This window comes from Rhopilema esculentum, chromosome 19, assembly GCF_057945365.1.
Source record: "Rhopilema esculentum isolate cy_ngs chromosome 19, ASM5794536v1, whole genome shotgun sequence".
NCBI lineage: Eukaryota > Metazoa > Cnidaria > Scyphozoa > Rhizostomeae > Rhizostomatidae > Rhopilema > Rhopilema esculentum.
Window position 1 is genome coordinate 8986378 of NC_142833.1, and position 27656 is coordinate 9014033.

Below are 27656 nucleotides of genomic sequence, written 5' to 3' on the forward strand. Positions count from 1 at the left end.
AACAAACTTGCAGATACCTCTTTTAAGAACATGCCAAGGCCAAAAAGCATTTTCTTATCGAGGAGCAAAATTATGGAATGAGCTGAATAAGGAAACTAAATTGGCACCGTCCCTTGTTACCTTCAAAAAATCCATATGAGAGGTACATTTTATTTTTATATTTAGTTATGTTATGCTCTTTTAAATTTAACTTATTGTACATTGTTATTCTCTTTAATTTAGGCTTTTCTGTTTTTGCACAGGTCGATTTGTAAAACAGTTACTTTTTTATTACTGACATCTGTAAACCTGTATAAATATTTAGAAATGAAAAAAAGAAATGAAATATTGAAGCCAGCCTCAATAAGTTTTTAACTGCCGTTCAATATGGAAGAGCAATCGATTCTTACCAACAATCTGCTTACAATTTTCAAAATAAAAAGTCTGTCCTGTCATATTCTTTTTCAGCCTCTACACCGCAAGACAAACACACAATCTTTCACCAACATCTCAACTCCATTCATCTCTCTTTCTTAAAGTGTTTGAAGAAGCGCACTAATTCCAGCATACTTTCCGCGGCCTTCTCCATCGCCTGGGGCCGGTTTTCCCCAATTCCGTGACAAACAAGACTTTGGCCAATTTTTGCTTCCAATAGACACAAATATGAATTTCTGGTGGTTGGAACATCATGATACTCGATATCGAATTTCTCAAGTGTTGAAAGTCTTTTGAGAACTTCAATTGAGGTTTGAATCGTCTTTTCTGGATTCCCCTCTTCGAAGTCAATTTTGCTGAACGCATCAACGAATGTCTCAAAGGAGTCATCTTGTCCACTGTCAGCATTAGCCGGCTTCTCCTCCGTATGGTTTTTCAGGTAGCTGCGCAATGTCCGCACACTGAGGCGGTCTTGGGATGCTTGCGCAGCCTGGGTGCCTTCTGAACCTGATTTGCTAATGGCGTTAAACATCTTCTTGGCTGCAAGTTGTTTTGCATCTGCTTTGTTGTAGGCAGTGGCTTGGTAAGCCCCACGTACGCCCGGGATCTGTCGGAAAACGTGAATCACAACAGTGACGCTAAACACATACCGTAATCGTTCGAATAAGTGCCCCTCTCAAATAAGCGCCTCTCGTTTAAGAAAATAATTTTATAAGCGCCCCTGTCGAATAAGCGCCCCCTTGTTATAGGGTGGGCACCTATTCGAATTTTCGAAATTCACAGAGAGAATCGATGAAAAAATTCTATATCTCGCATGGAGGGAAGGGAAGACCTTGGAAAAGAAAGAATAACACTTTTTCTTTGACAATTGTTATTCTTTTTTTATTTTCCTTTCAGGAAACTTCTTAAATTCATCGTGCACTACTTCTTAAACTCTTAACTTCTTAAATTCATCAATATTAAGTATCTAATTAGAAATATTTTATAAGCGCCCCTTTTGAATTAGCGCCCATCTCGAATAAGCGCCCCCTTAAAAGCAGAAAAATTAAATAAGCGCTCGGGCGCTTATTCGAACGATAACGGTATGCGATATGTAAAATGAAAACTTCAAAACAGAAAGTGGGTTTAAAACTATGGATATTGCCAAAAAAATTCAATCCGTCCCAACTTATCACTCCCCGATACAATTTTTCTCCAAATTAAATTCAGTTCTTGCAATCTCCCTTAATGCTAAGCCTGGCTTAGTCATCATTAGCTTATCAGCTCTTGATCAATTTGGTAGCTGTCATTATCAGGGCCACTGAGAGGGGGCGGGGAAGGGGGGCAAATTGCCCCAGGGCCTAAAAAGTAATGAATTTTATTTTAAGAATAAAATTCATCAAATGTAGCAAAAGAATGCCTAAAATTAAAAAAACGCTCTAAACGATTGCAAGAAATGACTGCAAGAAATATTCTGAAATGCATTTTAAGCTAATCTGAAGGCCGCGGTCGCAAGGGGTCCCGTCTTTCGGTTTTGCCCCGGGGTCGCCGAGAGGATTCGGAGTCATTATCTGCCGCTCTATGTTACCTCTTGTCTTCTCTTCTAAAATACTAGATCCTTGTCTTTCTCTTTAAAAAACAGCTCATCATCTCTCTTTGGAATCTTGTACAAAGGATTACTAACACCATCCAACACAAGCCTGCTGTGTGCGGTACTTGTTTTTAAACATTACGAGCAATCAGCTGTTTTATAAAAAGCGAAACCCCCATGACAATATCAGCTGCTTAAGGTGCATTAACAAGTTCAATCCTTAGCACGAGCTTCACTTCAGAGACTGCTGCGAAAATGTTTCACTTTCATTTAGAAATGCTATGCTAAAGATCCCCTAGCCTATGCTCCATACTCCTAACTTGAGGCTAAAAATCCCCCCGCAAAAGTTTGACCGAGCATAAAGAATATCCTTGATGTCCTCAGTCAGGTTACAGCTGACTGTTGAGCAAATAAAAACCTACCTTCACAGTAGCACTGTACAAGTTTCGAATTTTATCATTGCTCTCTTCAAATTTATAGTCTGGTAGTCCTCTTTCATATTTAACAAGGTATTCCTGTAATCTCCCAACCCAGTTGGCAATAGGTTTTGCAGTTTCAGGCAGTGAAGTCTCGACTGGATGTGAATTCACCTCTCTCTCCCATAAAATTCCACGTCTCTGGAAAAATTCAACATTTACATATGTGAAGAGAATACGAGCATTTACATAAGTTTGGTAAAGCTGAACTAGAGAGACGAAAAGCATAAATAGCACAAACACATCCCTCTGAAAATCAAGCAAAAATATAGCCTAAAATTGCACAAAGTATCATTATTCATTCAATCACGTGTTCAATTATTGAGAAAGGCAAGGAAGAAAGGAAAATAAGAAATAAAACAGCATTGAATTTCCATCATTTCTCTTCATTACTCGTGATGGCTCTGGGTGTTCTTAGCGGGCTAGCGAACTAATCTACGTTTTGGCGAGACTAATCGTGAGCATTTTAAAGAATTTTATAATCTTGGATAAATTTTAACTGAGTTATTTTATCTTCATATGGGCAGTTAGACTGTATACTATCTTTACAAACCTGTGCACCTGCACCTGTCCTTACTGATGTCTGTCGCTCAACAGGAGCAGTTTCCCTATCAGCCTCCATTGTAATCCGTTCTATCAGCTTCCGAGCGACATCTGTTTTCACTTGCTTTTTATTTAATCCTTGGCATTTTACTTTTAAATTTGCAAACCTCACCTCACAAACAAATACATGTTTGTGAATGGAAGAGAGGTCTGGTGGCTCATAGCTATTGAAAACTGGCGATATATTCAACAGTTGACCCAATTCCATCACCAAAGAAATAGGATTTTTTCCTGCTCCGCCGGCGGCAATGTATTTTTGAGCTTGTTGGAGGTGTGAAGATGTCAGACTGGCCATTATTGCACAATTATTGGTAGTCACTGATGATGCTTCTGAAAAAAATGAACATGATGACAAACGAATTTTCAAATCGACAAAGGAAAATGCAAAGCAACGGGCTTTTCCTTTCTTGTTGCCAATGAAGAAAAACGAAAATCTGTTGATTTCGATGGTTAGAAAATTGGAATAATACTCAAGCGAAATTGCCTTGCTTGCCAAGGTTCTGAATTTATGGATACTAATGATGGAAGATTATCATCATAACTTAAAGTTTCAGATTTGGAGATTTCAAAAACCATTTATTAGAAGATTAAGCTATGTGCGACGATGCACTTTTATATAAGAATATTAAGGCTCAAAATCGCTGAAATTTAAGAATAATTTATGAATAATGCAAGGCTCTAGCTCCATCAAAAATTTAATTTTTTTGCTGATTTGAGTTATTTTTCAAAAGCAAAACAAATGGAAGTTTCACGTTACATGTTTTGAAATGAACTTTTCCGGCCTTGGAGTCTTTAACAGTATAATGCGACTCAGTTTCATCTTGTGTCGTTTAAGAATATTTTAAGAAAAATCTTAGGCTCAAAATGAAAAAAATTAAGAATATTGAGGCTCAGCAAAAAATTACACATTCTTATAAAAAAGTGTACAGTAAGCCCAATCAGATGTTTTATGAAAGGGAAAGGATTAACTTGCAGAAGAAAAGCGGCACTAAACCAAAGATCTTCAGTAGAAGAGGCAAGGAAAATGAAAAGGACCTAGCTAGAACTTCTACGCTAGCCTTTGTCGTTTTTAAAAGGTATCATTCATATATTTATAAGGCTATCATTCAGAAGAAACCCGCGCAAAAATTGTCCAATAGAGAGATAACAGTGTTAAAGGAACTCCATCAAGTTGGCATGTATTGAAAGAAAAGAGGGAAATACTTCTGACTTTGCTATCGAAACCATTCTTCAAGCCCATCATAAGAGTAATTTTTTATTTGTTGAATTCAATGGAAAAGCATGTCCAAATAAAATATGGACTGTTGTTGATAAATGAAGTGATAGTGATAGATACTAATGCGACCAGTTTGGATTCAGAGGACAACCACCAAGTAGAGTTATGGTGAGTCAAAGCCCAGTTGTAAGATATGGATCTAGCCCACTTGAAATGGACTAGCTGGAGGAGCCTGGAACAAAAAGGAAAAGAAAAGAAACGAAAAAATGTGGCATTCATGTATAAAATAAGCTACAATATCATAGAGATAGTGAAGTAAGGAGTTGGACAACCAGATGCGGAAAGTGAATGAAAAGTTTTGGTTTTTTGACTAGAGATGAGATTGAGAACCGTGATGTCATTAAGCAAGGACCTCCAGTTATCTACAGCATTACGACTGAAATTCACATACAACACCATTTCTCTTTCTAGCTTTTAAAAAGTGATAACAATGCTGCGTAATGTTAGAACTTTGATAATTAAAGCTATTTAAGACAGTAAATAGTGTTATAGCAAATAGATAATTAAAGCAATTGTGCATGTTTCTTGTCCATCCGAAAGGGTTCATTACTACATTGGTATGAAGATTCTATTTACAATACATTTTAAAAATGTGTCAAAATTTTATGACAAAGAAATAGGGCTTGACTTTCTGTTAATTTACCATTTTATGACGCCATAGAAGCTGTAAATTTCAGTTAATCACTCAATACAAGAAAAATAGTAGTAGTTCCTAAATATAGTTTTTTATAATGATTTGTTTCCGAAAAAAATTCTGTAGACCATAGAAGATAAAATAATAAATAACGTGCCAATCATTGTTTTGCAACAATAGTTCCCTGTCTATAGTTGGTGCATCTCAGGACAAAAAGTTCTATGCTCTAATTAACTTGACATCTCATCCAAATGTTCTTTGGTCTTGTTAACAATGTCGATGTTAACGGTCTTGTTAAATGCTAATAGGCTCTCATTATTTAAAGAGAATATCTCTTATTAGGAAATACAAGATACGTTACTCGTAAAAAGAAACAAATTCTTCTTATCAGTATAGTATCTTTAAAATCAAAGTTTTAGAATGTTTAGAATGCTTTTTACCTAGAATAGACACCTTTAAGTGCATCTTATGAGGCAGCCCATAGCTTGTAGCTTGCCTTCAAGAGAGGACAATGCTTTCCATGAATTTGAATGTCCTCATGGCATTTAAATTGCAAAAAAGGACAAATTTAAAAACATAAGCACCATAAGGACTGCAGCTTTTTTAATGTGTTGACAGAAATATTCATCAAATATAAAATAAACAGCTATTTTTATCAATCTGATTAGCCTGGGCTAGGAAAATTTAATGAACCATTGGCTAGCAGGTAGGAAAGATTGCCGGATGCCAGAAGATTCCCTTTAGAGAAAATAACATTGGTTATGTGTGGTAACAAAGCTTGAAATGCCCTAAGGGAAATCTTTTGTTGAGCTTAGAGAAATCATGTGGGTAAAACGATAAATTCTTATAAGGTATACCCCCTTGTTTAACAATAATAAATTGAGGAAAATGATCTGATATTTGAGTCAGAATATTAGCATATCATTATCAGCAGTGGCATCATTGGGGGGGGGGGGGCTGTAATCAAGGTAATCACTGATTACATTATTTTTCTTGGATTTTAGAGCTTTTACATTTCTCACAAAATAATTAAAAAACATGACACTTTAAATACTTTGAATAATCAAGTTATAATCATATCATGAGATAGAGCCTTCATTTTGTGCTCTGTGATGCCCCTTGATGCCAAATCTTTCCATTGATTTCTTATGAAGAAAATGAAGGAGGCAAAAACATTTTACTGCTGGCCTTGACAAGTATATTTTACTTAATTTTAGGAATTAAGTCATGTGACCATATTCATATTTACTTTCAGAAATTAATATTTAAGGTTCAGTGAGAAAATTCAAATAAATAAAACAAAACTGAATGAATATCATTAACTAGGTTGGAGTTCCATTGGCATTTGTGTGATGGGCTTCTAATAATCTAGTACCAAAATTTTGAGATCCGCACAATCGGTCATTTGAGATCCGCACAACAAAACATCTCAGGCAAATATATATAGTCAAGTCAGGCAGCAATTACCTTGCCATTTTGGAGTCTAGGAGAGAGGAGGCCATACAAGCCATAAAGACTAGATACAAGGCAATTACAATCTAATGTGGAATCTATTTGAAAGTCAGTGAGCTTTGCAAAATTTCTTGTTTAGTCCATAAAGTAATTTAATTTAATTCAACGAGACATAATTATAGATGAACATATAGATCGCTGAAACAAAAGGGGGGCCTTCATCTTGTTAGTTAACCTACTTTGAAGGCTCCTCCTTAAGAATTCTGCTCGACGTTGCTAAAACGAGGAACAAGCGGGCGCAATATCGTGAAACCTCCCCAGGCGATTTAATGGCGCAATATCGTGAAATTTTGATGGTAGGGTGACAAACACGCAACCGATGTTTGGCGTTTCCATCATCATCATAAAAAAATTCATTTATCTAAATAAAATTATTTGAAGAGCCATAATACACTCTAAATACAATCATATCTAAGTACACAAAATATAACGACATCAGAACTGAAATAAATAAATATTTTGACATATTCAGATATTCTTATTTTCATTTAACTTTAAATTCTTTCCTATAAAACATGGCAAGTAGATAAACATAGAAAATTTCCAGAAGACCAGAGGTTTTCCGACAAAATAGGAGTCTAGCTCGACGGGCAAATCACTCCAAGAAAATCTTGTACACCTTTTATAAAAATCCTATTGCTTTACCTGAAAATCCCTAGAAATCCTTTTGTTTTGGTAAAATCTTGTACGCAATTTTCAAGAGTGAATTGCCCCTCGGTCTAGCTCTACAGGGTTTTGTTGCCCCCCTCTGATTCCCTCTATCTTAGCCACTGCCGCCAGAGCAGTTTACCCAGCATAGCTATTTTAGCAACCAAAATAGCCACCAGAGCAGCCACCATTTTCAAAAAATTTCTGGGGGAGCATTCCCCATACCCCTTTAGGCATGCTTTACTATTTATTTTTCGTCCCGATCCGGGGTCGATAGATTCTCTCTGTCCGTTGGCAAAATCACAAAGCCTCCGAAACTGATGAAGACATGATTGACGGCCTCTTGATAGTTCTAGCCCACACGAACTTCAGAGAGTTGGATTATAAACGCCCCCATGTGGTATTTACTAAACAATTAATTCACATTTCCGCTTGTTACTGGGTTGTTCTGCTTGTTCCTGGGTTGTTCCGCTTGTTACTGGGTTGTTACTGGGTTGTTCCGCTTGTTACTAGGTTGTTCCGCTTGTTCCTCGTTTTAGCAACGTCGGAATTCTGCTTCATTTTGTCTTTTAAATGTTATTGTTGTTGCTGCGTTCTTTAGTTGATTTGTTTATAGTTTATGTAACTAACTAGCTTTTTAGAAATGTAGTAGAATTTGAATCAAATCAAATCAAATCAAATCAATCAAATCAAATCAAATCAAATCAAATCAAATCAAATCAAAATCAAAATCAAAATCAAAATCAAAATCAATGTGAAAAGGAGCTGCAATCTATGCACCTGGGGCCAACTATTACAACATAAACTGTCATGAAAAAAACTTCACTGTTTTGACCAGAATACTGAAGGATACTTGAAGCTGCCCTACCTGCCACTGGTTAAATGGACATGAAAGGGCTAACTGAAAATGCTTTTAAAGATGCAAAGTCAATTAATGAATGCTTATGATCATGTAGCAGAGGATAGTTTGAAGAATGCTGCACTTGACGCATCACAATCAAGTGAAAACAGGTTGCCATCTGACCTTCAATTGCATTAACAACAACAAATTTTGTCAGATAAATTTTTGGCAGATAAACTTTGTCAAGAACTTTTCAGAATCTTGTCATGACAAAATTCTGTCATAGATTTTTAACATAGAGAAGCAACATATTACCAAAATCTCAAGGAGGCAAAACCATACAGGTCGCTTTATATTCAATTCCATAGGTACCAACCTCATAGAGACTTTGGGGCCAGGTGTCAAGAGTGGTTAGTGTGGTGATGTCATAGGCAAAATTTGGGCGTTTCTCTTTTGAGAAAGGGTGTGGCTAAAAAAATTGACTACCTACCTATTTACACACCAAGCCACCCCTGATTATCAGTAATGTTAGAAAAATTGTTCGAATCGAAGTTTAGGAATTTTTGGATACCTCTTTTGATGAATGATATGTGGAAAAAATTGCTTAGAGAAAAGGAAATTAACATAATTTGTAGTTGGAGTCAGTGGTGGACTGGCCCACTGGCCCACCAGCCACTGGCCAATGGGCTGGTGGGCCCTTTTTAAAATCTGGCAAAAAGGGCCCCATCTTTGCAGTAAAAGGGCCTCATTTTAGGAATGTGGGGCCTTTAGATGTCTCATCACGAATAATAAATATAATTGATTACATCAGAATTGAGGTTGAATAAAACGTCATAGCATGTGGTTATAAAATGGATTGGGTCGAAGCTAAAAAACAATGACTTTTTTAGGTTATGAGAGGATAATAGAGATTTGGAATTTTCAATATGATGGAATTTTCTGAAATTTTTTATTTTTCATAGGCCCAGGTTCAGTTAATCTACCCGGCATTAATTGTGGAGTTCACTTAAATTTTTGCCAGTTAGCAAAAAAGTAAGGAGTGATTCAGAAACAAACTTGGCATTGACTTTTTCTTTTACTCAAGCCATAGCATTAAAAGATAATGCGATGCAAATGATTCTTCAACGTGGGTTGCTGCATAGTCTTAAAGATTCGTTTACCAAAAAATTGCTTGTTATAAAACACAAACGGGTAAGGTATTGCCTCATGGAATGAAAAAATTGATATAAAAAAGATGTCAATAAAATGGCAAGAATTAGCCAAATTGCACATAATGGACGAATAAACTTTGAGTCACAAGTGGTTCTCAGAAAGGAAGGCAAAGTTGATGCAAAAAGGGGACTGGTTTCTTGGGATGCAAATTAAAGAAATGCAACTTCTGGTAGCATTTGATTGAAATGGTCTTCGAGATGATAAACCTAAAAGTTTTGTGAAAAATATAATTTGTAAGCACGTATTAAGTCTAAAATACAGACAGCAAACCAATTTAGTGGATGATTACACAAAAATTCAAGGGAGCCTTTTTGCTATGATTTAGCTATAATATCATGATTAAGATGTCAAATTTTCGAATATAGAAATGATTTGCTTTGGCTTTATTTGTTGCTAAGCAAGTTTTTCCATTTTGAATTTTTGATAGAAATTTGTACAGTCCAATAGACGTTCAATGTATTCCGCATGTGAGCCAAAACTTCTACAAAGCAAGCAAATCAGTGTACCTTTCTTTCTAGTTTGCTATTTTTAGGTCTGCCATCTTTAGTTTAAGTTTCAGTAAAGATGAGGCTTCCTCACACCTCAGGTATTCTGTAATTTAAACTTACTATCCTTTATGCATCTGAGGTTAGTTTTCTTATAACTTTGAACTTTTTTTTTGAGAATGTTAAATTTCAATTAGTTTACTCAGCGCCCATTTGTAGTCAACAGCTCAACTTCGCTATTAGTGCTACATATATGTTATGTTGCTTAGAAATTGATTGATTATGATGAAATGCTCATTTGACCATGCCCTTATTTTCAGAACACACCCACCTGGGTCCCTCCAGTTATTTGTGGCCAGTTAAAAATTCTGAGCCAGTCCGCCACTGGTTGGAGTGTGTCTATTATAATTAGTGAGGTCAATGTTGAAGCATCCAAGGATAAAAACCTGTCTACTGAAAACAGCTGAATTGGAAAAAGTTTCCTGTATATACTCAAAAAGTATCAATAGGCGAGCTTGGATGACAGTCCATGCAACCCAAAACGTCATACCAAACTGACTTAAAATCAGTACACTATCTTTGCCAAGATCTGGCCGAGGAATTAGACTGGTTTTAACAAAAATTGCTACACCAACATTTTAGATATTAGATTGGCATAGAAAATGACTGTAACTGTGAATTTACACATAAGTTTTTACAAGATTTTCAAAGGTGTTCAATCAAGGTTTACTTTCAGACTTGAAAGACTTAGAAGAAGCCCACCACAATGAATAATCTTAAATTCAATCATGTAAAGTAGTTTTTCATTTGTTTTTAGTATTGTCAGTTTTTAGTTCTTAGTGTTGTAATGTATCTTAGTTGTAGAGTTTTGTGTATGAATTGTATTTAGGATTGATTGATAATGAATGAAAAATGAAATGAAATGAAAAATGAAAACAATGAAGAGAATGACTGCTAATATTCAAAAGAAATAAAGACTGCCTTAATGTTTACTACTAGAAGATAAATTGCTTATGAGCAATTCCAGACATCAGCTCTACACTGGCAAAAAAGTTGTCTTCTAACATAGAAACATATTTTTCTTCATTTACATGTCAGACAGCCAATTAACCAACGCCATTGCAGGGCCGTCGCTACGGGGGGGGGGGGTTCGGTGTGACACCCCCCAGACCCTAACCTTGTCGGCAAATCTTCGAAAATGGAAGTTTTGTCATCAACCTCTTGAAAACTGGCAAATTTTCAGAAGAAAGACAGAGGATTTTGCCATTTTCAAATAGATATTATCGGTTGTTGATGACAGCACCAGTCACAGTTGAAATTTATGAAAACCTAACGAGAATAATTGATGATCGTTCAAACTCTCTCGTGCTAAAGGCCAGGCGCGATCTGACCCGGGTGGCAAAGTGGCGATCCCTACCGGGCCCTTAGACATGCAAAGTAAAGAAAATTACGGGCCCTTTCTGCAAAAGTTGGAGTGGAGAAGATAATTTTCATAAACCGGAAACTGCAGTCACAGCCAAGGCCCCTATTGTTGGGGAGATGAGATCTCACTCCTATTGTTTGAGACAAAAGGCTTAATGATTTGTTCGAGCCAATCAACGTCGAGGGGCAGGGACGCATGCGTATTCTAACGAATTATCCCTACAAAATCCCGGGCATCCTCAACACCAAAAGCCAGAGTACACAACGAGATCTCGCAAACGTGTCTAATTTTAGGCATATAATTAATTTTAGTAATTTTAGTAATTTCTGAGGAGTTTTACGCATATAATTTAAGGACGTATTTTCGTATATTTTTCATTTAGGGTTTTCCTCGGAACTTTTTGTAGATGTAGTCAAAAGGGGAAGATCAAAATTCGAAGATTTCCGCCTTAAAAATTTGAATAATTGAATTGAAGGTACGTTGTCTGTTGTTTTAGTTGCCTTGGCCTGGCTCTAGTGTCGGAGGTCAGTTAAAATCAGGTTGTATTGTTCAAATCGAATGTCTACTCTCTGTAAACACTTAGGCCGCGTCATAAAATTCTTGATATTTTTGCTTACCTTTGGAAGTAAAGTGGGCCTTAATACAAACAATAACATAAAACAACAGAGAATCCAGGCAGGTTTTTCAGTATGAAAGATATTTCTGCTATGATCGAACTCCCATGTCAATGTGAATGATAAGCTCCGACCGCTCACTTGGTTTTGAAATTCAATCGCAAAGTTCTGTTTGCAGGGTTGCCAGGTGGCCTGGGACCAAAGATGCCAAATTCTGTTTGAAAAGTTGCCAAAAGTTGCCAAACAGGTTTTTTTCTCACAATGACGTCACAAAACTCTCACGCATGCGTACTTAGGCCCAAAGTTAACTATCATGTCCGAGAATCAAGATCGGCAATGTTGATAGAGACATAAAAAATCATTGTTCTATTGAAAACATATCTGATATTCCATATTGAAACTCGAGGATTAAAATGAATATAACAAAATATCAAAAAGAGATAAAAAGTGTATCGAAATATATATATATCTTACATGTCTAGCAAATCTGCCATACCGTCAATATCAGTTACGACATTCGACATGTGAACAGTATGCAAACATATTTACACATTGTTTCCTATCACCGACACCACACCTTAACATTAGCAAAGTTGCCGACATCACAGGGTCACACCAAGATGTAAGTACTTTGTTCCGGTCACCCAAGTCAAGTGAATGAAACTTCGAGAAGTGTCAGGGAGAGGCACAGGGTGTCATTAACGGAATATTATCGAATTTGAAGGGAGAATGTCACGAAAAGATACTAAGAAAATGTCACAAACTCGTGAAGAGAAAATGTTCAAAAAGTGCCAAAAAATTGCCAAACTTTAGACAGTTGCCAAATCTAAATTTTTAGTTGCCAAACAACATGAAAAAGTGCCAAAATTGCCAATTTTGGCAACTAAATTGCCAAATTGGCAACCCTGTCTGTTTGTTCCTTTCTCGGGGGGTTCTATGCCTCTTTGACTCAGAATATATAATACGCATAATACGCATGTGCAATGGCCCCAAAACGGGGGTACTCATTTCATACTCAAGAACTTGCTGCATCTCATCTCCCCAACAAGAATGATAAGCTCCGACCGCTCACTTAGTTTTGAAATTCAATCGCAAAGTTCTGTTTGTTCCTTTCTCGGGGGGTTCTATGCCTCTTTGACTCAGAATATATAATACGCATAATACGCATGTGCAATGGCCCCAAAACGGGGGTACTCATTTCATACTCAAGAACTTGCTGCATCTCATCTCCCCAACAACCTAGCATACATGCTGGCTTCACAACTAAGCATCAAAATGAAGTCTGCGCGCAGGCCAAAGGGCCCAACTATGACCAACATACACTGTACAGAAATTCTATTTCAAATTTCGCACAAAGAAACATCTGTTCTACGTCCTAGAGGAATAATTTGAAACTGTATGTAGAGATCAAGGAGCTAATGTTTTAAGTTAGTTGTCTAGAGTCACCATTGATACATTTCTAGCTAATAATGACCTTCCATACATGATCGAATGTTCCCTGGGGTCATATCACTTTACGGGAAGAAAGTTGCGCAGGAAGAAAGCTTCTCAAATTGGGAAACTTTTGGAATCAACCTTGCGAAAGAAGCGAAATAGGAGCTTTGCAAAAACAAACTTTCGCGTTTAAGCGAAAATCATGGACTTTGCTTGAAAAAAATTTCTATTCAATTGAGGTTTCCTTCTATTTTTATTCCACATGATACCAGCAAAACAACGAAAAAGATGTAAAATTTGTCCAACAGAATAATTCTTTGTCAAAGTTGTCAAGAGGATCCTCGCAAAGGTTCCTTCCCTCGCAAGTTTCTTCCCGTGAAAATTTCTTTCCGCGAAAGTTTCTTCATTGAAAGTAGTAAACAACAGTTAAAGGCCTTCCCCTGCTGCCTTTAAGTTTTTCTTTTCTCTGAAACCCTCTGCAAGGTGCATGTTTAAAAGTTATAATGAAGTTTTCCTGTTTGCTAATTGTTAAATGAACAACGTGTTTAGAATAATAAAGTTTGGTACAGACTAAGGAATCTGTATCGTTTTAATTTCTCTCAATGAATAAGTTTGTAGGTCACTAGATTTCAAATTGTAGCTAAGCTACTAACCTAGACTAGTGCTTCCTAAAATCCTAACCCGTTTGATAGTAAACCAACATTGTTCCGTGGGGGAGAGGGGGATGATTTGTTTTGACCTTGGAAATTGATGTCAGTGTTCCAAGACTTGTGGCAGGCATTGGTCCGCAATTTACAAGGCGACATTCGTTTACACATTCGATTAGACATTCGCGTTCTCGTTTACACATTCGGAGGGTTTTTGTTTGGTGTAGCAAAATTAGGCTTGTAATGCAATAACCAATTGCAAAAAAATTAAGCCACACTATTGAAATTTGTTTCAGTTGCAACAAAATCGGAGGAAAGTCTCTCCTTTTTCAGAAAGCGTATTGGTTTTGACAGTGACCACACTTAGGCCCAAAAATAGACATTCGAGAAACTTCACGAACATTCGAAGCAAAAACTCTTTTTCTAAAGAAAAAACCCAATATAAAATAAAAACTCAAAACAAAACATATAGGTATATTATTAGGCCATGCTCACCTGCAAATATTTTTCAATTTCCTGGAATATTTTCAGAGAAACAGATCAAAATCGACTCTAAGCCACTCAAAGCGACTCACAGCACTCTAAGCCTAAAACAAATAGACAATATTTCAATAAAAAAAGCCGACAAAGGAGGCAAAATTGTACTATGGCCTAAAGACATGTATTTACGCGAGGCCACAAAACAACTTGATGATGCAAACTTTTACAAAGAACATCCAGTAGATCATACAATCGAAACATCCGCCGAGATTACAACTTTTTTAACACATCTCCTCCACAACTACCGTATTGATGAAACACTTTTCGAATATCTTACACCTAACACGAAGGTTCGAACACCGGTGTGATACTAGAATCTGCGTGGCAACCAAATCTGCGTGGGCCCACTCCAAATCTTTTTTTGCGTCTGGATCATCTAATTTGCATAACAGAGGCCGCTCTGCATGCAGCCCATGCGAAAGCTATTTTGGTCGCCTGTACCTTGCATAATGTCATAAAATCTTACAACAGAGGTTCTCTTCAAAAAAGCTCTCGCCCTGGATTAAATTTTTTTTCAATCCCCCAAAGGTTTTTAATCGAGAAAGAAAAGAAAGATACAACATTTTAGTCCAAGATTGATAGCACATACATTCGGCCACAAATTAGTATAAGACCTCACGGAGAAAAATGCTGATATACACTTTTTCTAAATTATAATTTTATTTCAAGAAATTTATAAAAGGCATCTCTTAGGTCCTCAAATTTGATTCCGACTTCTAAAATGGCTGCAAGGGGGAGCAGGAGCAGTTTTGTCCCAGGTTCTCAAGGTCTGTTATCATGGACACTGGAAGTGGAACGACTTAAGAGCAAGGGGACAAGCTTGAGTAAAGGGTCTTTGAAAATGATTTTCAGCTTCTACTCATTCCTCCTACTAACTACTAACTGACATTTTATTTCAATCTTCTGTTCGTATCTTGAAATTTGGCTAACTTTGGCATAAGGATTTATTTTACAAGTTTTGAGAAATGTCGTCATGAATTGAGCACTGCAATCAGAATTTCAACGGAATCTCTCTGATTTTTACAATGGGGCGGTTTCAAGGGTACTTTAATCAAATGGGCACGCTGGCCCCTCTTGCCCCTCCTATCAAAAGGCAACAGGGGCGGTTGACCCTCACGCCCCATTCTCCGGCGTCCCTGTTTGTAATGTTTCGTAATGTAATTCTTTTTTAAGAAAGGAATCAACAAACATAACAAATGCAAAGGTAAATTTTTTAAACAATTGCAAGAAAATTACTGTAAGAAAAATTCTGAAATGTATCCTAAGCTAAACTAAAGACTGGTGTCTTATTAAGTAATAAATTTCAATTTAAATCAGGATTTGTTAAAAGAAACAAAATTACGCCTGAAAATGTAAAAGGTTTAAAATAAATAAATAAATGCAAGCTAAGCTTAAAGGCGTGGTCGCGATGGCCCCTGCCATTGAATAAGCCCCTAATCGTATTATGCGGATTCTTATCCATGATAAATTGAACATAATTGGAGAAATGAAGGTAAATAAATAAAAAGAAATTCCAAAATGCTTTTGACATTGATGTAAACATCGATTTTTTAGAAATGTTCAATTCTCATAGTGAATTGAAAAACTAAAAGAGCCTTTGATAATGGGCGAATTTATTTCAATTTTCAGATGATTCTTTTTTTTCCCACCCTTGTTTAAGCCCTTCTCTTCAATTTTCTCTTACTATAATTAACAAACTACCAAAAGAGGGAGGGGCCAATTTAAAGATTTACATAATAAAATTAAAAAAATACTACTAGGTGGAAGTTGCTCAAAAAAATTACCTTCCAACTATCATTAAAAAATGGTAATATTAAGGTGTAGTAATTACCACTTTGTGCAGTATTGTACACTGGTACCAGAGCAACATAAATTCGAGCGCGGAAATTTGAAGATACGAGTGTATAAGCGGAGGACGTTCCTTAAAATGGGTCTCTAGTTAAGCGCTCAAATTTTGTGGCTTTGGTACCCAGGGAAGCAGCATTGAGACGGTTTTGTGCAATGATTAAAACTGTTTTTAGTCTTAGTGGGCCACTTTACATCAGCGTAATGTCAAACGCAGCCGTTATTGCACTTGGCACCACCACACAGTCTTACGCAGTGATACAACTTGGATCATGTTTGCCATTATAGTAATGCGTCAAAAGAGCAGGAACAGGTCTCAGTACAGATATGGTGTATACACTTTTTGTTATAAGAATAAAGTCTATAAGAACATTGAGGCTAAAAATCTCTGAAATTTAAGAATAATCTATGAAGAGCACAAGGCTCAAACTTCACCAAAAATTAAATTTTTTGTTTTTTTGAGTCTTTTGGAAAGCAAAACAAGTCTGTGTTTCACGCTGTCTTGAAATAGACGTATTCATGTCTTGAAAAGACGTATCTGGTCTTGAAGTCCTTAAAACTATAATGCAATCCAGTTATACCTTATTTCGCTTAAAATTAATTTAGGAATAATCTTAGGCTCATAATAAAAAAATTAAAGAATATTGAAGCTCATCAAAAAATTAGGTATTCTTATAAAAGTGTATTGTTTCATATCTTTTTGTGCATACAAGGACGAAGAAATCATCACTAGAGTGGTGGACGCCTGCATTAAGGGGCATCCTAGCAAAGTTTCTATAAAATGCCAAAGATATTGAAAAGATTGTTTTTACAAGCCCTGATATAGAGCAATAATTTCATAGATATGTTTTGGAATTGTTGTGAGCTGTGCCGCCGAAAGGAGCTAGAGGCCCTAGGGATAGAGGGAAAGATTTTTGCTAAATTTTTGCTACCACGCGCTTTCGATTGTCTTAAAATACATTTCCGAACATTTATTGCAGTCATTTTCTTGCCATCGTTTAAAACGTTGTTCTTTTTTGGCGTACCTTTTTTTATCGCTCCTTTTGTAATTAGTATTTGATTTATTGCATTTTGGAAATGAAATGTTTTACTTTTTGAGGCCCCCGAAACCCTCAAAGGCGATTTCCCCTGTTTCCCTACTTTGTGGCCCTGGTTGCGAGTTGGTTGTTTTGATGTTTCTAAAAGCAGATTGCATGGAGAAATTTTAGAACATGGCTTCAAAAATTCATTCCCTGCTCTCTTTGCTCAGTTCGTAAGGCACCTAAGCATTTCAAGTGTAATTTTTGGTTATGCATATAGCAGCAAAAATGGGGAAACAAAGTGCAGAGCATGTGCCCATGATGTATAGTAAGGGTGTGGAATGGAGACGGTTTGCACTAAAAGGTACAACAAAGAATACAATGTGAGTTAACCAATCCCAATCTCGAAAACATTTACACCTTTCTACGCTTAGAATAGGGATTTGCAACCATATACTTTGTAGTTCTTTGTCCTACTTTCTACTTTCTATGTAATTATGTGGATGATACTACTATCTTTCTTTGTGGATCCGATCTGCACGTAATATTAGAATCCCTCGAAAGAAACGCTTGCTTGTTATCACAATGGTTTGAGGATAGTTACATGAAAATGAACGAAGAAAAATGACATCTTCTAATATTCGGAAAAAAGATAAAGGGGTCTCTGTATAAATCTGATAAAAGAGAGTACCAAAGAGACACTTCTTAGAATAACCTTCGACAAAATGTTAAGCTTCCAATCCCTGCAAACCTCTGCAAAAAGGCCAGTCAAAAACTTCTTGCTGTAAATCGCATATCAACATTAATGGCTGCACCTCAACTAGTTCTAGCAATGAACTCCCTCATAATGTCTAATTTTAGTTATTGCCTACTTCTGTGGATGTTCTATGGTAGTAATTCAAATAATGAAATACCGTAAAAGCTCTATTAAACCCCCGGGGGCTTATTTAATTTTCGGGGTCCTAGAGGGGGGCTTAATAGAGGCTTACTGTCAATAACCTGAATCCGGCATTTATGGTGGATGTCTTTGTTACTAGAAACCTAAAATATGAATTTCGAGCAAACAGCAACGTTATTTTACCCAGTGGAAGAACAGCACTGGTACAGAGAAGTGCAACAACACATGGTACTGAGACCATTAGATTTATTGACCAAAACATATGGCAAAAGCTGCCTACTGAAATTAAAGAGCCCCAATCAGTACAGATAAGATAGGCCACGCAGAAAAATTGAAACTTCACATTTCCAATTTTTCTGCGTGGGCTCATTATTTTCGATTCTTGTCCAAAATACAGCAACTTTTTATCAGAAACGTTTATAATATGATAGTTCTCATCGATTTGAAGCATTAAGAACATTGACAAGTTGTAGACTTAGACAGGGGGGCAGATAAGGTAGGCCACGCAGATAAATTGAAACTTCACATTTCCAATTTTTCTGCGTGGGCTCATTATTTTCGATTCTTGTCCAAAATATAGCAATTTTTTATCAGAAACGTTGATAATACGATAGTTCTCATCGATTTGAAGCAATAGGAACAGTGACAACTTGCGGACTTAGACAGGGGGGCAAATAAGGTAGGCCACGCAGATAAATTGAAACTTCACATTTCCAATTTTTCTGCGTGGGCTCATTATTTTCGATTCTTGTCCAAAATATAGCAACTTTTTATCAGAAACGTTTATAATATGATAGTTCTCATCGATTTGAAGCATTAAGAACATTGACAAGTTGTAGACTTAGACAGGGGGGGCAGATAAGGTAGGCCACGCAGATAAATTGAAACTTCACATTTCCAATTTTTCTGCGTGGGCTCATTATTTTCGATTCTTGTCCAAAATAAAGTGGTTTCTCTCACCAAAAACGCTCACAAATTGTATGTCTCAACGTAAGGGGAACACAAAAAGATTGCAGATTACCTGAAACATTTCATGTTACTTTTATTCTTGCGCATGCGTGGGCAAAATCCCATATTTTCCTCCTTAAAGTTTTGTTCATCTGAAAAGAGGATGTGAGAATGATGTGATGTTGTCATCATGTGATGCAGCGTTTGGCATAATGCATCTTGCCCTGATGCAGTAGCCCACGCAGATTCTGGTAACCACGCAAAAAAAAGTATTACACCGGTATTCTATTTGTTACCAAAAATTCACAAGGAGGGCATCCCAGGGAGGCCTATACTGTCGGGTTGCGGCTCCCCTACGGAGAAACTCTCGTCATATCTTGATCACTATCTTAGACCGATAGTCGAGGAAAGTGCCTCATATATAAAAGACACCACTCATTTTTTACAACAAATATTCGAAATACACACTAGCATTCCACCAAACTCGTGGCTGGTTACGCTAGACGTCAAATCTCTATACACCAACATCCCCCAGGACGAGGGGATCGAGGCATGCCTCGAGGCCATCCGGAATTATTATGGGGACACCCCGCCAATGCGTACAAGTTACATCAAACAAATGATGGTATTCATACTTAAACACAACTATTTTACCTTTAATGGTAGATTTTATCAACAATTTCAGGGCACTGCAATGGGGAGCCCCTTCGCTCCCAACTATGCCAACATATTTATGACAACTATAGAACAACATATTTTACAAAATGCCCCAATGGGGCGTACTCCAATGTTTTGGAAAAGATTCATCGACGATATAATTTTCATTTGGCCACACACCCTTGAGGACCTACAAAATTTTATACAATACACCAACACCGTCCACAAAACAATAAAGTTTGAAGCAAATTATTCCAATTCAAATATACACTTCTTGGATACAACAATAAACTTACACAAAGAGGGGGGAATTACCACCTCACTCTACCAAAAACCAACAGACACTTGCAATTGTAACGTTTTAGGACTTGTATTCTTTAGTAATTATTATTATTATGTTTAGCTAGATCTTTGATTATGTTGCGTGTTAATGACACATGTTTGTTTGTCACGCTGTTGTGTTAGTAACTCCCTTTCCGGGAAATGTGCGTCACTGTCATCGTGTTGTGTGATGTTTCACAGTGTTCCTTTGTTGTACTTTAATATAATTAGACAGGGAATTTTGTAGAAAAAACTAGCAAACTGCCTAACCTCAAATTTTATTTCACATTCTTACTAAATCGACCATGGAGATTCCAAATCCAAGATGGGCCAAAAAAAATTATCACCGGAAGTTACTGTTTTTGATGACGTCATCAAAAAAATGATAAAAAATCTTTAAAAATCGGCCAAGGACTCGAACTCAACTTTTTTTGCATTTTTGCACTAAATTAATTATGCAGATTTCAAATCTGAGATGAAATGAAAAATATCTTGAACGGAAGTCAAATTTTGTGATGACGTCATCAACTTGGAGAAAATTCACTTTGAACCTTTTTAATTGTTTTCTCGCAACTATCATTGTCAAATATGTTCCATATTCGAATTGCACACATTCAGTGCTTTTAAAAGATGTATTGAATTTCTATTATACTTACTTTTAAACGTTCTTTCATGACGTCATCATCATTTTATGACGTCATCGCCTTTTAAAGGTAATTGAATAACGCGTGAAAGGATGCCTAAAAATCTTTAGCTAGTTAATAAAGTCATTCAAAATTAAAATTTCGTTGTATAGAAAATGATATGGATCCATTCATCCCTCATCACTGTCTCCTTTGCTAGAACTCCAGAAGAAAATGTAGTTCCACTCATCATCGTCTGCTTTAAGCTGATCACCTCACCATAATTTTTCCCATGGCCTAGTCCTCATTGGTTACGGAATTTTCCTCGATTTCATCACTAGAGCGCTGCAGATCTTGCAGTTTTTTAGCGGAGGGTGTGCGGGGCCCTGCACAAGATGAACATAATTTGTGTGAAAAAATTTTTGAATTATTTTGCTGACTCCAGTATTTTCTGCAGATATTCACAGCTTCTTTAACGTTGACGATCGGATATTTTTGTCTTCAAGCCGTTAAGAAACGTTTTTCTCTGTATATCCTCTTCGTGCCATTTCTTATTTATTTATCAAATGTATGTTCAAAATTAGAAGATGTAAAGAAATTTTTTTCCTATAAACCACACTAATACCACCTGTAGGCCAGATCATTCTTTCCATCGTATGTCTAACCAAAGCTTGAACGCAATTTCTCTTACAATCTTCGTTTGATAATGTAACCAATAGTAAATGCTTGTGTCAACCAGTATGGATCTGGTTGTAGAGCTTCTGATCATCTGTTTTTCATTGCCTTTCGAATTCTTACTCTTATCTGCACAAGTGTTTCGTCACATTTCCCTTTGTATGATTATTTTTGCACAAATTTTATCGCTTTCGTGAGAATGTCTTTGCAGATTTCCTGTCTCATCGTAACTCTCTCGAGCAATTTTCCCTTTCCAGAACACTCCTAAAGCTTTTTAAAATGTTAGCTTTCCTTACAACAACATTACCGGTGTGGTTTCGCAGCCAATAACTGCATGAACAGCCGGTAGATTTTTGGAACTATCTGAACCCAGGTAAGATACGACGTTCCAAAATTAACGTACTTCTCGTTGTCAATCTTTAAGGAATATTTCCTTGAAGGCTTTTCACACAATAAGCAGTAAAAACTACATTAGTGTCCTTTCGACAACTAATAAATTTTTATCGATGAGGAAAGAATGGAATATCAAGTTGATGTCAGCCTCTTCATAGCTGCAATTAAGCAAGTATGTCGTGGAATCTTTGATTATCTTTAAGGTTTGTTATTTATTGGTAAACATGAGTGCTTTCAAAATTAACTGCTTTCCTTCTTAGCCCTGGTAGAGCCTTGAACTAGCTTTAGAAAGTAAGTTTGATACAACAAGAACCAGACCAGATCATACAAAATGTTCTTGACAAGTTATCAAGTAGGAACCGAGTTTTGCAATGGGTTATCGCAGAGATAAAGTGTTATACCCGCACTAAACCTATCTTATATTCCATTTCAAGGTTTTTGTTGCTGTTAGTGATGCTTGGCAGTCTTCTGCATTACAAAGATCAAGATAATCCAAAGGGCTTCACCAGGGCTAAGGAGGAAAGCAGTTAATTTTGAAAGCACTAGTGTTTACCAATAAATAACAAACCTTAAAGATAATCAAAGATTCCACGACATACTTGCTTAATTGCAGCTATGAATAGGCTGACATCCATTTGATATTCCATTCTTTCCTCATCGATAAAATTTATTAGTTGTCGAAAGGACACTAATGTAGTTTTTACTGCTTATTGTGTGAAAAGCCTTCAAGGAAATATTCCTTAAAGATTGACAACGAGAAGTACGTTAATTTTGGAACGTCGTATCTTACCTGGGTTTAGATAGTTCCAAAAATCTACCGGCTGTTCATGCAGTTATTGGCTGCGAAACCACACCGGTAATGTTGTTGAAAGGAAAGCTAACATTTTAAAAAGCTTTAGGAGTGTTCTGGAAAGGGAAAATTGCTCGAGAGAGTTACGATGAGACAGGAAATCTGCAAAGACATTCTCACGAAAGCGATAAAATTTGTGCAAAAATAATCATACAAAGGGAAATGTGATGAAACACCTGTGCAGATAAGAGTAAGAATTCGCAAGGCAATGAAAAACAGATAATCAGAAGCTCTACAACCAGATCCATACTAGCTGACACAAGCATTTACTACTGGTTACATTATCAAAAGAAGATTGTAAGAGAAATTGCGTTTAAGCTTTGGTTAGACATACGATGGAAAGAATGATCTGGCCTACAGGTGGTATTAGTGTGGTTTATAGAAAAAAAATTTCTTTACATATTCTAATTTTGAACATACATTTGATAAATAAAAAAGAAATGGCACGAAGAGGATATACAGAGAAAAACGTTTCTTAACGGCTTGAAGACAAAAATATCCGATCGTCAACGTTAAAAAAGCTGTGAATATCTGCAGAAAATACTGGAGTCAGCAAAATAGTTCCAAAATTTTTTTCACACAAATTATGTTCATCTTGTGCAGGGCCCCGCACACCCTTTGCTAAAAAACTGCAAGATCTGCAGCGCTCTAGTGATAAAATCGAGGAAAATTCCGTAAACAATGAGGACTAGGCCATGGGAAAAATTATGGTGAGGTGATCAGCTTAAAGCAGACGATGATGAGTGGAACTACATTTTCTTCTGGAGTTCCAGCAAAGGAGACAGTGATGAGGGATCAATGGATCCATATCATTTTCTATACAACGAAATTTTAATTTTGAATGACTTTTTTAACTAGCTAAAGATTTTTAGGCATCCTTTCACGCGTTATTCAATTACCTTTAAAAGGCGATGACGTCATAAAATGATGATGACGTCATGAAAGAACGTTTAAAAGTAAGTATAATAGAAATTCAATACATCTTTTAAAAGCACTGAATGTGTGCAATTCGAATATGGAACATATTTGACAATGATAGTTGCGAGAAAACAATTAAAAAGGTTCAAAGTGAATTTTCTCCAAGTTGATGACGTCATCACAAAATTTGACTTCCGTTCAAGATATTTTTCATTTCATCTCAGATTTGAAATCTGCATAATTAATTTAGTGCAAAAATGCAAAAAAAGTTGAGTTCGAGTCCTTGGCCGATTTTTAAAGATTTTTTATCATTTTTTTGATGACGTCATCAAAAACAGTAACTTCCGGTGATAATTTTTTTTGGCCCATCTTGGATTTGGAATCTCCATGGTCGATTTAGTAAGAATGTGAAATAAAATTTGAGGTTAGGCAGTTTGCTAGTTTTTTCTACAAAATTCCCTGTCTAAATGTAATCCTACTTAGAATAATTTAGTCTTACTGTTTTGACAATAGAGATAACATCAGATAACGAGTATCTCTTGTGTGCTATCTACTTGGGGCTAGGCCCGTTGGCCTAGCCCATCGCTCAGCCAACGACCTGATACTTCACCGTCATGACAAGAACCTTATCGTTACACAATCTCTTACACGGTGATTCCTTCCACCCATGGAGTTGTAAAACTGGAATCATTTACAGCCAGGCCTTACGTTACAGAAGAGTTATCACAAGTGACGAAGAGCTATATTCAAAATTACAAGAATTAAAAAACAACCTCATCATAAGGGGATATCAGATCAATGATATAAATGAACAGTTCAATAAGGTCATTAGACTATCGCAATCGCAGCTACTTGAATCTAAACAAATAAATGACGGCAGTTTCTCCACACCGAAAGGCTCTGTTTTACCCTTCATTATACCCTATGACAACCGCACCATTCACATCCGTGAAATTCTCAAAAAACACTGGAATATTATAACAAAGGATAAAGAATTACAAAACATATGATCAAAAACCCCCATTCTCGCCTTACAAAGGCACAACAACCTTGGAGATTGGTTAACTCATACTAAATTTTGAGCATCATATGACATTGTAAGATGCCTCGATACCACACCATCAACATTACTATTATGTCACACCAGACTCCAATGCTTTTTCTATTCGCGATTTATCTGCATAAACAAGATATCCCAATTTTATAACCATTTGTCTATATATGCAACATACTTCTACATTCAAAGGATGATACATGCCTCTATGGCTACAATATACATATTTTATATACACTGCTACAACATATTAACACACCTTTGCTGGCATCATCCCTGGACGCAGGGGTGAGGGGGCACCCAGGTGTAAAAGAGCATACTGATCATAAGCCCCGAAATGCTCTGCCTGGTGGATTAGCTGAGGAGCTAGCAAGGACTCATAATCACAAAATATATCATACAGATGTGTATATATATGTATAGATATATTGATATGTTTGTGTACATATATAACACTCTGTATGAAAGAGAATAAACAGTATAGAATGCCTATGCTGAAACACGCCCCTTTAATGCGGGTACAGTACTTCAATAGCATACTGGCTCCCAGGTTTCGTTCGGCACAAGACTGTGGGACAGCGCCCGGTACAGCAGGGCTGCGGTTGGTATTACACCATTTTTTCTTAGTTTTCTGACAAGCTGAGCTTGTTATTTGTATGGTTTCAAACAAACATCTTATCGTATTTGTACTCGAATAACTTTTCAGATGTGGATAGAATTTGAGGAAACTTCACAAAACATCATTAAATAACCTACTTCACATGTTTCTGGAGGTCTTTTGAATCTCTGACTTTCGGGGGTAAAGTTCCGAAATTGACCCCCATGCTGAAGCCTTATAAACAGGTAAAAACATCCAGTTGTACTCGAATAACTTTTTCAGATGTGGATAGAATTTGAGGAAACTTCACAAAACATCATTAAATAACCTACTACACATGTTTCTGGAGGTCTTTTGAATCTGTGACTTTCTGGGGTAAAGTTCCGAAATTGACCCCCATACTGAAGCCTTATAAACAGGTAAAAACATCCAGTTGTACTCGAATAACTTTTTCAGATGTGGATAGAATTTGAAGAAACTTCACAAAACATCATTAAATAACCTACTACACATGTTTCTGGAGGTCTTTTGAATCTGTGACTTTCTGGGGTAAAGTTCCGAAATTGACCCCCATACTGAAGCCTTATAAACAGGTAAAAACATCCAGTTGTACTCGAATAACTTTTTCAGATGTGGATAGAATTTGAAGAAACTTCACAAAACATCAATAAATAACCTAACAATCTTTTTTCTAGTTATACTGGATTGAATGTAACAATAGGTGCAAAACATGATACCTCTCCGGATTCTTCATGTCTGTCTCCACCAGGTCTACTCCATTTGAGTAGTCTTTAGTGTGAAGGGCAAGACAGAAATATCGTGCCACCCGCCAAATTTGAAGTCAAACAAAACCTGCTTACTTGGAACAGATAGGAAAAGTGTCTGCCGCTGGTCATAGTATCGCGGGCTTATGTGCATATTTGCAGCTTCTTCAATATCTGACACGTCAAGGACCGAGATACAACTTTTTGTTTGGGGGGACCAGCAGGACCGGCATGAAAGGGGGCGTGAGGGGTGTGGACACCCTTGAAAAGATCAAATTTCAAAAGCGTAGAGTGTTTGCGATCAAGGGATGCCTGTTCGGCAAATTTTCAAACCTGTCGGCAAATAAATGATTTTTTTCGGCAAATTTGACGGTCCTGGGGGGATCCCTGCTGAATATATATAAAAATAGCTGTCACCAGCAGTGCTAAACCAAATTAATTTTGGTTGCGAGAATAATTTTATTACTGAAAAAATGTTTATTCTAAAGAAGTTAAATGATCACACATTTTAAGATCAATATTTTAAATGTGACGAACTAAGGCAGCAACAACTGGATTCCTTATCTGTAAACCAACTGTACTGAGAGTTTCTAAGAAATATCAGATCTTAAATAAAGATATACCATTAGATTTCTTAGACTAAAAGATCTACGACAAAAATTATCAAAAATGATCTGTTCTTAGTATTGGAGTTTATAAGTGGTTTATTATAAAAATATAGGTATCCAGACGACGCTGCAACCGGTAAGTGGGACCTCGATAATTGGAACTTTTGCAGTATTCATGGGAATTAATTCCGTTTGAAATGTGCATATGATAATTCTGCCAACTTTTTATGGTACTTAATTATGGTACTGATTACTTATGGTTCTAAAATATTTGGGGGGCCAGGGCCCCCCGGCCCCCTATATCTCGGTCCTTGTGCCCAGTAAAATCTGGGAGGCGAAGATGAAACTGTCAGTGCCAGTAAACAGAAATAAAATAATACTCTGTGAACAATGTTAAAGAAATTTACAAGGTGAGAGATAAATAGTTCCAAAATTACATCCACTAGCCATAACATTTTTGTCATACACAGTGCAAAACAAATTGTGCTAAGATAGCACAGCGTTCCAAGGCAAATGCAAACCCCGGGATGCAAACACAACTCATTAAGAACTGAAACTACGATGATATCTCAAAATCGGCACTTTGCAATGCTTAGATATTTCAATTAAGGCAATGTGAATTGCTCATGATGACAATGCTTGTATGCTTGTAAATGGGAAAATATTCCCTTCAAGGCTGCAACTGATCTTTTCCAAGGATTGAAAAATTAAATTGTGCGAAGTTAGCACGGCGCTCTAACTGCCTAGATGTTTGATGTTTTTATATTAGCTGATAACAACAAGCAACGCGAAGAATCGTACGAACTTTTTCGTTGCCTTAAACTATTAACAACAGGGCCGTAAATCTGTCATGTGAATTGGGGGGGGGGGGGGGGGTCAGCAGAGAGAATGAATATTAAGCATGGAGTGAGTCATGGCACCACAAGCAGTGGCGGATTTAGACCGGAGCAAACGGAGCAGCTGCTCCAGTCAGAATTTTCTAAATTTATTATAGTGCCTGTTTGATATTAACTTAGCTCTGTTACTTCATAAATCATCAATTAATACTTCCTGATGCCCCCCAAACAACCCCTGTGGACTAGATAGGTGCCTTAGAGAACTGGTTTACATTTTGTCGTCTGAGTTGCTTATGTGTTGACTGTGGAGGAGATGTTCA

The 27656-nt window shown here is 36.7% G+C and overlaps 2 protein-coding genes across 8 annotated transcripts; one reads left to right on the forward strand and one right to left on the reverse strand.

Annotated features, from left to right (window-relative positions):
• Positions 1 to 327: 327 nt before the first annotated feature.
• Positions 328 to 26003, reverse strand: LOC148958011 (uncharacterized). 7 transcript variants are annotated; one of them, XM_089114222.1, is made up of 5 exons: positions 14609 to 14625; positions 14285 to 14376; positions 3014 to 3393; positions 2407 to 2601; positions 328 to 1021 (listed from the first exon to the last, which is right to left on the reverse strand). In XM_089114222.1, the coding sequence occupies exons 3-5, from the start codon at positions 3356 to 3358 to the stop codon at positions 500 to 502; spliced, it is 1062 nt and encodes a 353-aa protein (XP_088970348.1). In that variant the 5' UTR covers positions 3359 to 3393; positions 14285 to 14376; positions 14609 to 14625; the 3' UTR covers positions 328 to 499. The 7 variants fall into 7 exon arrangements, with proteins under 7 accessions (XP_088970348.1, XP_088970350.1, XP_088970353.1 ...); XM_089114224.1 differs by lacking the exons at positions 14285 to 14376; positions 14609 to 14625 and adding an exon at positions 25866 to 26003; XM_089114227.1 differs by lacking the exons at positions 14285 to 14376; positions 14609 to 14625 and adding an exon at positions 25866 to 25887 and having other exon boundaries at positions 3014 to 3390.
• On the forward strand, positions 19236 to 25198 carry LOC148958012 (uncharacterized; the record flags this gene model as incomplete). The annotated part of the gene is made up of 1 exon (XM_089114204.1): positions 19236 to 25198. A coding segment is annotated over one exon (864 nt), but the record flags the coding sequence as incomplete, so codon positions are not given.
• Positions 26004 to 27656: the final 1653 nt, after the last annotated feature.

Coding starts and splice junctions, on each gene's coding strand:
- LOC148958011 (XM_089114224.1), bottom strand. CDS start 3,358: ATGGCCAGTCTGACATCTTCACACCTCCAACAAGCTCAAAAATACATT. Junction 2,602..3,013: donor GGACAGGTGCAGGTGCACAG/GTTTGTAAAGAT, acceptor GAATTTTTCCAG/AGACGTGGAATTTTATGGGA. Junction 1,022..2,406: donor TGTACAGTGCTACTGTGAAG/GTAGGTTTTTAT, acceptor GTTTTCCGACAG/ATCCCGGGCGTACGTGGGGC.